This window comes from Rhincodon typus, chromosome 40, assembly GCF_021869965.1.
Source record: "Rhincodon typus isolate 14 chromosome 40, sRhiTyp1.1, whole genome shotgun sequence".
Lineage (NCBI taxonomy): Eukaryota > Metazoa > Chordata > Chondrichthyes > Orectolobiformes > Rhincodontidae > Rhincodon > Rhincodon typus.
The window spans coordinates 7,575,141-7,590,410 of NC_063371.1; the positions used below are offsets into that span (position 1 = coordinate 7,575,141).

General features: G+C 43.4%; 1 protein-coding gene across 1 annotated transcript in view; it reads left to right on the forward strand.

Moving 5' to 3' along the window:
* LOC109913936 (transmembrane emp24 domain-containing protein 4-like) overlaps window positions 1-12,508 on the forward strand; it is a 13,282-nt gene extending 774 nt beyond the window's left edge. The window contains exons 2-5 of the mRNA XM_020513503.2: window positions 2,398-2,498; window positions 4,840-4,965; window positions 7,826-7,972; window positions 9,619-12,508. Coding sequence (XP_020369092.1) covers window positions 2,398-2,498; window positions 4,840-4,965; window positions 7,826-7,972; window positions 9,619-9,768 — 524 coding nt within the window. The 3' untranslated portion in view covers window positions 9,769-12,508. The remainder of the gene's footprint in view (window positions 1-2,397; window positions 2,499-4,839; window positions 4,966-7,825; window positions 7,973-9,618) is intronic.
* The last annotated feature ends 2,762 nt before the right edge of the window (window positions 12,509-15,270 follow it).

A 15,270-nucleotide genomic window follows, 5' to 3' on the forward strand; every position in this document is an offset into this window, starting at 1 on the left:
CCACTGGTTATCACCCCCACCTCACTGGCTGACACTGGTCATCAACCCCCCCCCCCCCCCACAGGCACTGGTCATCAGCCCCTCAACTGGCTGGCATTTTTTTATCACCCCTCCCTGCCCTCACTGGATAGCACTGGCCATCACCCCCATCACTGGCTGTCACTGGTCATCATCTCCCCTCACTGGCTAGCACTGGCCACCATTACCCCCTCACTGGCTGGCACTGGTCATCCCCCATCAATTGGCTGACATTGGTCAACATCCCCCACCTTCACTGGCTGGCACTGGTCATCACCCCCTGCCATCACTGGTTGGCACTGGCCATCATTCCTCCGTCACAGGCTGGCACTGGGCATCACTCCCAGTTACTGGCCATCATTATACACACACACACTGGCTGGCACTGGTCATCACCCACCTCACTGGCTGGCACTGGTCTTCATTACCCCTTCATTGGCTGGCTATGGTCACTGCTGACTGGCTGGTCATCAACCTCAGTCACTGGCTAGCACTGGCCATCATTACCCCCCTCACTGGCTGGCACTGGTCTCACCCACGTTGCTAGCTGGCTCTTATTATCATTACCCCCACACTGGCTGACAGTGGTCATCATCATCCACTTCATTGGCATTGGTCATCACCACCCACCTCACTGGCTGGCATTGATCATCATTATCCCCTCACTGGTTTTCTCTGATCATCCCCCTCTCTTGCTAGCAGTGATCTTCTTCCCCACTCCCTCCATGGCTGCCATTGGTCATCATCCCTACATCACTGGCGGGCACTGGTCATCACCTCCCAATCATGTAAGCTGGCACTAGTCATCAGCCCCTGCCCCCCCCCCCCCCCTCACTGGCTCGCACTGGCCACCATTACCCCCTCACTGGCTGGCACTGGTCATCCCCCATCAATTGGCTGACATTGGTCAACATCCCCCACCTTCACTGGCTGGCACTGGTCATCACCCCCTGCCATCACTGGTTGGCACTGGCCATCATTCCTCCGTCACAGGCTGGCACTGGGCATCACTCCCAGTTACTTCACTGGCTCGCACTGGCCATCATTACGCCATCACTGGCTGGAACAGGCCATCACCCACCCCACTTGGCTGGCACTGGTCACCACCCTCACCTCACTACCTAGTACTGGTCAGCACCCCCTCCTCCCTGGCTGGCACTGGCCATCACTCCCAGTCACTGGCTAGCACTGGCCATCAGTATGCACTCACTCGCTGGCACTGGCCATCACCCACCTCACTGGCTGGCACTGGTCTTCATTACCCCTTCACTGGCTGGCCCTGGTCAACATAGCTCACCCTGCTCCCCAATCCAACACTTTGTGGTACAAGTCAGCAAACCTTCCCCAAATTAGCACCGGGATTTTTGACATTGTTACAGAAATGACAAAGTCAGTTGCAGTCCCCAGGACTCGATGATGGGCTTTGTGTAACCCAGGCTTGTGACCTGCATGCTGGCATCAAGCCAAGTATGCCTGCCTGTATTCAGGAATTCATGCCCTTTATGACTTAACTTTTGTGAGGATAGTGTATTCTATAAAGGCTGACACCAGTTGTACAGAGGATGGTCTGATATTTAGCCAATGAGCCATCAAATTTCTGACATGTGAGAATGTGACCACTGAATCAAATGGATGATTATAGAAATGCCGAGACAGTAAAATGTCACCGGGAAGGGCTGCGGTTTCAATCACGCAGTAAAGGTTCTTTTTGAATATCAAAGCCAGCCAATATAATTGATCTGAGTTTATCAACTGTGTAACTTTATGATACTTCCCATTGGGTAATCTTTATCATATTATCCACATTGGCAGTTTGCATTGATGTATGACTGAAGTCAATTCTTGATTTGTGAATTTTGCTGCTTAATGACATCATTTTAATTTTAAATGCGTGCACGTAAGGTATCACATGCCAATGACTGACCTTCTCAGGTTGAGTTGAGATTATGGATTATCAAGCAGTGCACGAAAATTGAGTTCTTCTAAACTGTCATCTCCAACAGCAGCATTCCCTGTTGCTGCTATTGTGTATCCCACGTGCCTCGCCTTCCATGGACAAGGATCTGCAGAATAGTCTTCTGGAGCTGCTTACAACAATTTATGGGAGAGGCAACATCAATAAGATGTAATCATTGAGAAATCGAATACAGAATTCAGGAAATAAGTCTTTAGCCAGAAGGTTGTTGGACCAGAATGTGCTACCATAAGCAATAGTCAAAGTGAACAGCATGAATGCATTTAAAGAGAGGATGTCGAGAAATTCAGATAAGATTAAACTCATAGGCTGAATGAAGTTGGGTGTACAGTAAAATACTGGCAACGACCTCTTGGCTGTTCTGTATTTTGAAAGTAACTGTTTCTTTTAAATGTTTGATTCAGGTAATTACCGGACTCAGCTGTGGGATAAGCAGTCAGAATCTTTTCTGCCCTCGACCCCAGGTTTGGGGATGCATGTGGAAGTGCGGGATCCTGACTTCAAGGTATGATGCATCCTGGATTTGGATGTTTACATCAGAGGTTGGAATGTAATAAACATCAGAGCTGTCCTTGTTGGAGGAAAGAATGCTTGAATACTGTACACAAATTACTTTGATTAGACATTGTACAATATCGTTCTCAGCAAATTATGTTTGCATATAATGTAAAGTTACAGATTGTTGTGTGAAAGGAAGCAATTAACTCCTGTTTTGATGTGGCTGACATTGTGTTGTCATTTACTGGATGTAGAGTTTCAATTGAAAATTGTCTTTCACTTATCTGAAGGGCTTCAGTGTAAAATTACAGACTATGGTCAAAAGTTAATGGTGTGTTGGTGACAAGTCCCTGTAATCAACCATGCTAAACACGTTTTAAATATTCCACAGCTTGCTTTCTTAAATACGAGGCTAGGTACAGATGATTGTTTTATCTTGTCAAGGGTGTGTAGTTTCAAATCTTAAAACACAACAACATGAAAATGATCATCTCGTTTAATGCTGGTGTATAACATCCAAGCAGTGCTTCCTATGTAATGATCTCAACTGTAATAATGTAGAAATCAACTTGGAACTGCATTTCTAAGCACTACTGGAAAAATATCCCAGTGTAAATGCCTAACAAAGGGATCAGATTAATTCACAATAATTGGAGCAGAGCTCCTCTGATGGGTAAAATAATGATGGTCAGAATGGCAGGACTACTCAGCACTTGACCTCTTCAAAACCTTGGCCCAAACAGGGACAAATGTCATGAAATCCAGACAGAAAGTAAAGGTGACTGCCCTTGCAATCAGGGCACTGTTTGCAGAGTAGCATCATTGAGCCTCAGCATTATAGAACTCAATGGGAAATGGGAAAAATTCTCCACTCTGCGGAGTCACCCCAAGCACAAACTTCTGATGAAGGATCTAGGCCCGAAACGTCAGCCTTTCTGCTCCTATGATGTTGCTTGGCGTGCTACGTTCATCCAGCTATACACCTTGTTATCACAAACTTGTCTACTTATTGGGGTCCAGTCATTTCGAATATTGCTCCAATAATTCATCAGACTAGCGTCCTTACCTTGAGCAACTTTCCTGCTACCATAAGGTCAGAATTTGAGTTCTTCACTGATGATTGTACAATGTTCAGCAGCATTCGCACTCCTCAGGCACTAAAGCAGTCCCTGTACTTGTTGAGCGAAACTCGGACAACAGCCAGGCTTGGGCTGATCAATGTCAAGGAGCACACAAGTGCCAGACACTGACCATCTCCAACAAGAGCGAATGTAATCATTTTCCTTGACTTTCAATGACATTGCCATCACTGAATCCCATGTGATCAACATCATCACTATTGACCTGGAAACTGAACTGGCCCAGGCCATATCAACACAAGTGCTGGTTAGAGGTTAGGAATCCTGTAGCAAATAACTTAGTTACTGACTCCTAGCGCCTGCTCACCATCTACAATGTTTGAGTCAGCAATGTGCTGGAATGTTGTCCACTTAGCTTGAATGAGTGCAGCTCTTGAAACACTCAGGAAGCCTCATCCCACTTAATTTGTGCCCCACCTTCAAGATACACTCCGGCCACGACCACAATGGTCGCAGCATGTACCAGATGCACTACAATAACTCATGCATGCATCTTCTGCAACCTGTACCACAAAGAAGGATGAGGCAGTAGATGAATGGGAAAACCACAACATGTAAGTTCCCCTCCAAGCCACACACCGTCCTGACTCAGGACATCACTCTTCTTCAATGTTATTGAATCAGAATGTTGGAAATCCTTTCCTAACAGTACTGCGAGTATAGCTACCCCAGAGAGAAGGCATCCTAGCATAACCTTCTCAAGGATGATTAGGGATGGGCAACAGAAGTTAGCCTTGCCAGTGGTGTGCACATGCCATACAGAATTTTTTTTTTTGAAATGTTAAGATAGATTTGGAAGGTCTTCTTGAGGTGGCTGATCTCAGCTGTGAAGACATTGAAAGAATTCCTGTAAGTTTTAACGTGTTTGCTTTAGAGAGAAGCCAGCTTGTGGCTTGACTTCTGATTTTATTCCAGTGCTGTGTAACAGAAAGTACCTGTGAGCAGATACAGTCATGAATCTGTGATAAAATAGTATCTGTTACATTTAGAATCACACTCCAGAAAATGTCAGTTCTCAAGGAAACCAGAATAGTGCCTGAGCGTCGTTCAGCCATGAAAATTTATTATCAGGTTTAAAATTAAAAGGGAACAGGAGATCTGTTCTCTGAAATAGCTGCTTGCTCATTTGTGTTTTCTGTCAAACAGAATTGGGAAATTGTGTATTTTTTGACTTCTCCATTGTTGACCGACTGGTTGTTCCAATTTTAGGTTATCCTGTCCCGACAGTATGGCTCGGAGGGACGATTTACCTTCACATCGCATACTCCCGGTGAACATCAGATCTGCCTGCACTCCAACTCCACAAAGATGTCCTTGTTTGCAGGGGGCAAGCTGGTAAGAATTGGGCATTGGATGCACCATCTTAAAGAAAAAAATTCAGTTGCTGATTTTGTTTTTGCTCTGAAACTGACGTAAGTACCTTGTGCTGGACATAAAATATTGTATACTTCAGGTGTTGGACCAGGTTTGGGACTCAGCTGATTATTAATTTGAGACTACAATAATTTGTACATTTGTGCTTTACTGCTGGTTGTGTCATGTTTTGTTCATCAAGTGCAGTTGAGAGATTCGCCACCTTGCTCTTTGTATAAAGTTTGAAGGAGTCCTTGAGTGCATAATGTTCGGCATTTCCATTAATACATTGTAAGAAATAAATTTTTCTGTAGAGGCTGGCAATGACACGTGTGCGGCATGGTGGCTGAACATTGCTGCCTCACAGTACTAGGAGCCTGGGTTCGATTCCACCCTCGGGCGACTGTCAGTGTGGAGTTTGCACATTCTCCCCGTGTCTGTGGGTCCCCTCCGGGTGGTGCGGTTTCCTCAAGATGGATTGGCCATGCTACATTGCCCATTGTGCTCAGGGATGTGTAGATTAGATGGGTGAAAGAGGGATGGGTCTGGGTGGGATGCTCTGAGGGTCGGTGTGAACTTGTTGGGCCGAAGGGCCTGTTTCCACACTAGGGATTGTATGAATTCTATAAATACTGTGTACATTACAATTTAGCTTATTGACTGTCAGATGAGAACCCTTTTAAGCATCTTACGCACTCTCAAACATGGCAGGCTCTGGGCTTCTTACAAAGCGCTTTGAGCGTGAGAACATGTTTCCAATTGCTGATTCTTGCTGGTTATTTTTCTTCCATCAAACTTGGTTTAGTTTTGCCACGCTGTCATTGTCCCACAGAAGGCACGGTTTCTTTCAGTACTTCTGCAGCCCATGTTTTCATGGCTGTGCACAGGTTGTGTGAGACTGAGTCATACAGACCAGGCGTGAATAATCTCCGGTCTGTGTGGATCAGTACGAAACCACTGATTTTAACCAGGAGGTTCTTGTCAGCTGTGGCTCATTTGGTTGGACATATTCCTGTGAATCATTTGGTTCCGGTTACAGTGCCCACGCTAGGGCTTGATCACAAAAAACAAGGCTGCTGATTAAGTGCAGGACTGAAGGAACAATGTGTTGTAGGAGGTATTTTCTTTCAGATGAAATGTTGTATTGAGGCCTCTTCGACGGTTGAATGTTTAAAAAAAAACAATGGCGCTATTTCAAAGAAGAGCAGAGGTTTACATCTGCAAAGAAAAAGTCAAAGAACTGCAGAGAGTGGAAATCAGAAACAAAAGCAGAAATTGCTGGAAAAACGCAACAGGTCTGGCAGCATCAGAGGAGAGAAAGCAGAGTAAACATTTTGGGTCCAGTAACCCTTCTTCAGAGTTTCTGCTGCCAGACCTGCTGAGTTTCTACAGCAATTGAGTCCTGGCCTATATTCATCTCACCCATCATTGCTGTTTGTGGAGTTGACTGAACACAATTTGGCTGCCATATTTCCTGCATTGCAAAAGGGACTATACCTCAACTAACAGTTCATTTTCTTTAAAGCTTTGAGAGATGTCCAGTGATCATGAAAAATGCTGCTTAAATGGAAGTCGTTCTGTTTTAAGATGTCACAATCGCTGTCACGCATTAAGTTCAAGAGAGGATTGTTCTGCTTCTATTCATTATCTCTAGCCTCACTGCAGCACACAGGTTACTGGACTAGCAGTCCAGAGGTCTGGACTCAATAGTTTACATCCCATCACAGAAGCTGAGGAACAGTTCCAATCTAGTTAGTTCAATAAGTCTAGCATAAAATACTGATATCAATTAAACATCCTTTGCAATACAGTTCAGGGTGAAAGACATATGTTGGCTTTGCCCGTGACACCTCCACCTCATAAAAGAATAAAAAAGACTACTTCAGTGAAGGCAGGATTGAGCTCAACTGCGTTTGATGATCATGCATTGTCTTGCCCCATATTTAGTAATTGACACTTGCGTGAGGTCATGTTGTCCAACAGAGAGACCTAGGGGTTCAGACACATAATTCTTTGCGGTTTGCATCACATTTCGATAGGGCAGTTAAGAAGACATCTAACAGGCTTGCCCTCATTACTCAGGCCGCTGAGTATAGGGATTGGGATGTTATGTTGAGGTTGTACAGGACGTTGGTGAGGCCTGTTCTGGAGTACGGTGTCCATTTCTGGTTGCCCAGTTATACGAAGGATCTTATTAAACTGGAGAGGGTTCAGAAGAGATTTATCAGGATGTTACTAGGAATCATTACTAGGAATAGAGTAGGCTAGGACTTTTTTTCACTGGAGCTTCGGAGTTTGAGAGGTAACCTTGTAGAGGTTTATAAAATCATGAGGGGTACAGATAAGGTGAATGGCAGGTGTCTTTTCCCTAGGGTGGGGGATTTCAAGACTTGGGAGTGTATTTTTAAGGTGAGAGGAGAAAGATTTTAAAAATAAATGAGCAGCAGTTTTTTTTACACAGTGTAGTTCATGTGTAGAATGAACTTCCAGAGTAAGTGGTGTATATGGGTACAGTGACAACGTTTAACAGTCACTTAGATCAGTACATGAATAAAAAATGTTTGGAGGGATATAAGCCAAGTGCAGGCAGATGGGGCTACTTTAATTTGAGATTATGGTTGGCATGACCTGGTTGGACCGAAGGGTCTGTTTGCGTGCTGTGTGACTCCAAAACTCAGTCAGCGTGTATGCCAGTATAAATGCATTGGTGCCTCATCCTTGAGCATGTGTCTTCAGGAAAGGCAGGTGTGGTGGAATGATTATGATATGACAGAAGTAAAGTGTAGTATTACTTGTATACACCAGTGAATTTCTTTATCCCTCTGTCTCTGTTATGTTTCAGCGAGTTCACCTGGACATCCAAGTGGGGGAACATGCCAACAACTACCCAGAAATTGCTGCAAAGGATAAGCTGACTGAACTGCAGCTGCGAGTCCGGCAGCTGTTGGACCAGGTTGAGCAAATACAGAAAGAACAGAACTACCAGAGGGTGAGTGAGTGAAGGACAAGCTGTGCACCAGGAATTTAAAGCTGCACCTGCCCTTACCTGAAAGTACGGGGATTATTTTCTGGACTGGACTGCTGGGAAATCAGATCAACAAATGTTGCTGTGTGATCAGAATGCAGCAGCGTGAGTGATATGGATCTCAAGCTATCTCAGCAACATTTAACCGAGACAATAATCTTCAACAACTGCGAAATTGAATTTAGTTCAGAAGCAGACTACATGTAGGAACATATGGAAACAACATTACAATAGTAATTGAATGTGACATATGTACCAAATTTATTGAACTTGTTCAGCGCGCTTCCAACTGGGGTATGGTGCTTTGAATTTTTTTCTACAGCATATGGTTTGTTGGTCTCTCGTATAATAACTCGTTCTGAGACTGTGTTTAAACCAGTTGCAAGGTCTTGTATTCGTATAATTATTCCACCAACTTTAGAAGGTGCTGACTGTTTTCACACTTAGTTTTTAGACCATTCTGACCAGATATCCTAAATTAATCTGGTCCCATTTGCCTGCCTTTGGCCCATATCCCTTTAAACGTTCCTATTCATATACCCATCCAAATGCCTTTAAATGCTGTAATCTTACCAGCCTCCACCACCTCCTGTGGCAGCTCATTCCAGAAATGCACCATGCTCTGCGTGAAGAAGTTGCCCCTTAGGTCCCTTTTAAATCTTTCCCCTCTCACCTTAAACCTGTGCCCTCTAGTTTTGGACTCCCCTACCCGAGGCAAAAGACCTTGACTATTCACCCTATCCACGCCCCTCATGATTTTACAAACCTCAATAAGGACATCCCTCCACCTCTGATGCTCGAGGGACAATAGCCCCAGCCAGTTCAGCCTCTCCCTATAGATCAAACCGTCCAACCCTAAAAACATACTTGTAAATCTTTTCTGAACCCTTTCAAGCTTGATAACTTATTTCCTATAGCAGGGAAACCAGAATTGAATGCAGTGCTCCGGACGTGGCCTAACCAGCAAATAGTAAACTTTTGCATTTAGTCTATGCTAGCTTTTAATTACTGCATTTACCAGTCATTTTTCAGGTCTGGGATTGATGCCAAATTTTCAGGTTCACAATAACTATCTATTGTGTTTTATTTTGCTTCGCAGTTGAAGCAGAGACTCTGTTGAGTCACATAAGCAGTGGCAGCCTCCAGTATCTCAATCACGTGGCTGAGCCAAGTAGTGAATATTTGGAAGCTCATCTCTGGAGAGTATCAAGCTTATCTTTGTCCTGATCAGACATACACATTACAATGATGTTGGCCGATTGCATTCAAGAGCAGAAACCCTTGGAGATTTCCCCCCTGTCCTCCTGGCCCAGGGATGCAGGAGCCCATTGTGATGCACTCCACGACAAATAGCAATGCGTATTAAATTTAGGACGTGGAAACAGGCAGTTTGGCCCAACCGAGTTACTTGGTCCTCACTGCCACTTCTTTGTGACCTGCTGCCCTAAAAAGATCAGCTAACTGAGCCCAGACAAACAACTGAATGTGAGTCCTTGACTCCGTGACCTTGTCAACTGAGCTTGCCTCTTTCTTCCTGCGTGATAGAGTGTTTCTACACCTTAGTGTGTGGCAGATGTTCATTCTTCTCATTTTTTCACTGCTTCATACAGTACAGGGAAGAGCGATTCCGGCAGACGAGTGAAAGCACGAACCAACGAGTCCTGTGGTGGTCGATTGCGCAGACAATTATCCTCATCCTCACTGGCATCTGGCAAATGAAACACCTGAAGAGCTTCTTTGAGGCTAAGAAATTGGTGTAGACACCTGTCAAGCATATGGCGACAGACTCAACCCTCCATCCTCAGTGACTCGCTATTTAATGTAACTTTACATATGTTGTACTTGAAGCTCTTCTAGAAATTAATGGGGGTGATGTTTGATTATGTATCTTCTAATTATGGTAACTTGACTAAGGCTGTCATGGAACAGTTCATGCAGGGATCCCTGGTGTATTTGAAAAAAAGGTGTTGCTTCATAAATTAACTGGTCATTGTTGATCGAAGGTGGGAGTTGTTCCTTGCTTATCATGTGTTTCAGATTTGTGAAAAGTCACAGCAAATACTCCCAAATAACTTGATGATTTCAAAGGGTCCTTCTTATTTGCCAAGGTTTCAAAAAATACTGCCTGTGAGGAGGTATCAAAGTATTTAGCATTCCTGGCAGTGATTTGAGTTTTTGATTGCATCATTCTGCATTTGTCTGTGAGAACCCAGTTAATGTTCCTCCGTCCAGCTCATAAATTTTATTTGCTGGGAGTCTGGCTAACTTCCCATCATTTCTTATAAACCAACAAAACTGCAGAAACAAACGTCACACAGGTTTTGGTTTTAAATGTATTGATGAATCTATACTGAAGGGAAGAATTTTTTGCTGCCACTTTGTGAAAGGTAACCCTTGAACCCACATTCGTTTGTAGAATTGTAGAACTCAGAACCACCTCTACCAATGATTCCTTGTCCCTCTTTCTGAGGAGAATCGCATGGTGAAGGCTTAGGCTCATTGATTAGTGATTAGCTCTGCTTGCTTTGGGAACTGTTAGTTTTGTGTGTTGAGTAATGAGGGATATGGAAGGGAATCCATAGGTATCTTCTCACACTTGAAGTGACCTTACTTGTTTGAACAAAAGGGCCTGTTTATTTTGTGCAAGGATATGAAAGCAAAGCCAAAGGGTCTGATTTTAACTCCCATGTAAATATTGTAGGGTGGGGGGATGTGGAAGGCTGGAGCTTTGTATGGATTGACATGAAATGAATGGTTCATCACTGAGACCTCCACAGTGGCAGTCCTGTGAGATTTTAATTCTTGGGGCTCAGCTGCACAGACCATGACTGTCTCATCTGAATTGGGAGTGTTAAATGGGGGTAGGCAGGAGGTCGCCACTTGGGACCCAAACTGATGGTGCCTTACAATGAGATTGCAAGTTGGCTGGATGGGGATGGTTTGGTGTGGTATACTTGGGTAGAGAAATAAGGCTGTTGTGGAGCAGTGGTGGTATTCCTACCTCTGAGCCAAGAGGTCCACGTTCAAGTCCCAGCTTCTCAAAGGTGTGTACTAACGTCTGTCTGAACGAGTTGATTAGGTAGAAAATATCTAGGCTGGTGATAGTGGGTGTCAGAGAGAAGATAACAATGATACCTCCGATGACCTCTTCTGGCCACAACTTCTCATCTGACCTTGCCACATTTCCTTCACCCAGTCTGTGGGTTAAAATGCCAATTATACCCCATGACATCACCACTCTGCCAGTTTAAAGGAAGTGGTACCGTTGCTGTCTGCTGGGTGTTCAAACCATGGGGAAGGCAGTTGGGTCACTGCAGGATGGTGGCTTGGTGAGTTTGTACTGCTTGTTAGCTCGGATTCCACCAGGCATACAAGAATTAAAATTATCACTGAACCTTGTTCTTAATTGCCTTAATCATATTTAATCAGAGCTAAGCTGTGAACAGCATTGGTCAAGAATTTCTCTGAATTCTATCGTTTGCCAACAGCCCCTCTTCAGCACTTGCTGTGTGCCATTTCCTGCCTTGTCACAGATTGTGTAAGATGGAGCTGTCATATTGATGTTATCTGATACGTTGTGTTAAAAACCTGTGATGTTTAGTGGAATGATGTCTGCACAGACAGAGGACACTGCTGCACTGGAAATATATTCAGGTGTCTGTATCCTGAGAATTTGCTGCTGGTTTTACTCAGCTGTGGTTAGTCCCATCTCTTCCGTTGCCCTACACTGTGGCCCTTTTGACACAACATGTTGCATCATTGGAATAGGGAGTTAACAACATTTAAAATAAATTTCTTCAGTAATATTGTTTTGAAACATATGCCTGTGTACATTACTTGATTCAGAAATACATTTTTACAGTTTGTTTATGCATATCGAGAATATTGCCTCAAAATAATATTCTCAGTATTAACTGAAATTGAATGGACTCATGCATTTTTGATCTTTTCAATGAAGGTGTTAAACTGTTTCAGGCATTTGTTAATACCACCAATAACAATGATTTCAAGGTTCATAAGAAACCTCAAGACAGACAGAAGATTGCATTTTTTTTCTCCCAGGTAAGACTGAGGAAATATTTTAACACTACAGTTTGGTTTAGAAGTGGTGAATTGTGTTCTTCTACCACGGGAGAGACCTCCATTGAGACAGCTGAAGGTTCTATTTCTAGGAAACAGCAGGACAGCGCATTTGAACAGAGCAAGGTTCAAAGCAAGAATATGTGATAGAGTTTCCTCTATCATGTGATTTCTGCTGGTGTAGGAGTTTGTTCAAACAACATCAACCCTGGGCCTCCAGGTTGGCCTCAGCTCTTTCTGACTGCTGATGGATGGTTATAACAGTTGGCACTGTCCTCAGAATGTGAACCACCTGACTTTTCATCTCTCCAATGACCGAGTAATGAATTTCCAAAGTTCAATGTTAAAACTGAACTGCTGACAATGTTTCAAACACAGTTGTCACTGTTATGAACCAGTAATAAAATGTTATTTGATGAATACCTTTTATTTGATTCTTTCCATTCTCTAGATGCCAGTACCGGTCTTTCACCCAGTTTTTTAAATGGTGTTAGCTGATTGTTTTGTGTGAATCACCATTATTTGCAGCTTGCAGCAGAAGTAAACAGTCAGATAGGGTTGATTTAGTCCCTTCAGTCAAATTGATCCTTCTCGAGAGAAACACCAGGCTGAAGCAGACTGAAACAGACTCAGAAAAGCAAAGCAATGACCAAGAGAAAATGGGCCTTCTTGATTCTCTATGTGAAACGTGCTTGGAACTGGTGTTGTTAAAATGGAGAGAAATGTGGACAAACGAGATGATGAGGACGTGAGGTATTGATGAAAGCCAAATCATTTGGAGTGGCAGATCCTGTTGTGATGGACATTGGTAAGTAACAGTTCAGTAGCATTTACGATTGTAAGATTTCTTGTCCAGTTTTATAAGTTGCCATGTAGCGTTGGACTCTCAGTTTTGATCTTGTTTGGCTTGTACCACAACCATTACGTAGCCATATAAATAAAATAAAGACCAGTGGTATTGGAGATCTGAAACAAATTAAAACAGTGCTGGAGAAACTCAACAGATCTCGCAGCATCTGTGGAGAGAAAACAGATTTAACATTTCAAGTCCAATGGCCCTTCACCAGAATTGCCATACCTGGTCTGGTCAATATTCTGTTCTTCTCCAGTAGAAAAGCTACTTGAACGGTGTAACATGGCAGACTGAACTATCTCTGACTGTAGTTTTCAGGGCTCCAAAGTACTGATCCAGTTCTTTTTAAATTTTCATTCATGGGATGCAGTTTTATGCAGGGAAATGTGAGATTTTGTACTTTAGTTGGAAGAGTAGAGGAGCTGCATATTTTTTAACTGAAAAAAACCTAGCACGAAGTTCAATAGGAAACAGGAAAGGCAAATGGCATGTTGGGCTTTATTTCAAAGTAAAAAGGGTATAAAGTGGGAGGTTTTGCTAAAACTATACAAGGCACTAGTCAGACTGTAACTGGATACAGTGAACAGTTTTGGGCCCGTTATCTAAGGAAAGATAGTGTCAGGGTAAGACGCAGTCCAAAGAAGTTTTACCATATTGATTCTGGTTATGGAGGGCCTTTCTAATGAAGAGAGGTTGCATAGTTTGGGCCTGTACTCGTTGGAAAATCTTAGGAGACTTGACAGGGGAGATGTGGACCAGAAGGAATATTCTCAGACTAAGTGGATGCATATTTCAGCTGGAGACAAGGAGGAACTTCTTTTCTGAGAGGGCAGAGAACTTGTCAAGTTGTTTACTGCAGAGGGTTGCTAAGGCTGTGTCGTTAAGTATATTAAAGGCTGAGATGGACAGATTTTTAATCAGGAAGGGAATCAAGGGTTATTGGGAAAAGGCAGGAAAGTGGAGTTGAGGGTTTTTCAGCTTAGCCATGATCTCATTGAATGGTAGTGCAGACTCAGTGGGTTGTTTGGCCTACTTCTATGTCTTATGGACTGACTTTGCTGATAAGGCAAACTTATATTGCACATCCAAATTGTAGTTTAGAAGGGGATGGTAAATACCTTCTTGACTACAGATGTGTGTTTTGTTACAAAAGCTGTACATGCAGATGCTGGAAATCGGAAATAGAAACAGAAAGTGCTGCAGAGACTGAGTAGATCGAGCAGGATTTGGGGAAGAACAAACGATTAATATTTGAGCTCTTCAACCTCAACCAGTTGAAATCCAAGCACAACTGACATCAAATTGACTTGTCTCACTAAATGCCTTAGTGAAAGCAGTCTGAAGAATTGGTCTCAGTCTCAACCTCAAAGAGTCAAATTCTTTACCAACTCATCCCAGGTCAAGTTCTGGTCCTCCCTCCATTAAAGGAGGAGAAATTCTCCCAAACATCCCTAGTATAGAAGTTACCTTTCATCTGAGGTTGATGCAGAGATTCAACATTGCATTCAATTTGCGAGCACCACCTTCAGATGCCTAAAGATGAGAGTCTTCAATGATGTTGACATCCCCGTGCTGTTACCAAGACGCTTGTGCATAAGACATTCATCCTTCTGGCTGATCTTTACGGTTCCAAAACTTGGACTACCTATAGAAACCACCTCAAGATGCTGAATAAGTACCATCAACATTGTTTGAGATGGATTCTGTGCAACAGCTTGGAGGACAGGTGTACTAACATCAGCATCCTTGAAGCATCTCACAATAGCAGCCATGATCATCCAAGACCATCTCAGCTGGGCTGGCCGTGTGCTTAGGATACCGGAGTTCCAACTACCAAAGCAAATGTTCATTACCCAGCTCAAGGAAGGCACTTGAACAAGAGGAAGATGAAGAGAATGTTTCAAAGATTCCCTAAAGGGTTCCTTTAACAAATGCAGTACAGATATCAATGCATGGATGACCTTTGATCAGAACAAACCAACTTAAAGGAGACTCCTGTATGAGGGGCCACAATTCTTTGAAAATACCCAGAGGCAAGAGGAAGTATGGAAAAGGAACTGGAGAAAGGATTGCCAGTGATCTCAAGGTGAACGACCAATTTCACCTTTGGGAATCACTTGCCAGTGTGTGGTTGGACATGCAACTCAAGGACACACTCATCAGCCACACAATGACCCACAGAACCCACAATCAGTGATACAGAATTTCCTCGGTGAACAATCGTACTCATTGCAAATGATTCATCACTGGAACAAAGGCAAGTGACCTTATGATTCTAATAAAGTTTTCACATGGCCACGGATTAAAGACAAAATTTAGAGAAACCATT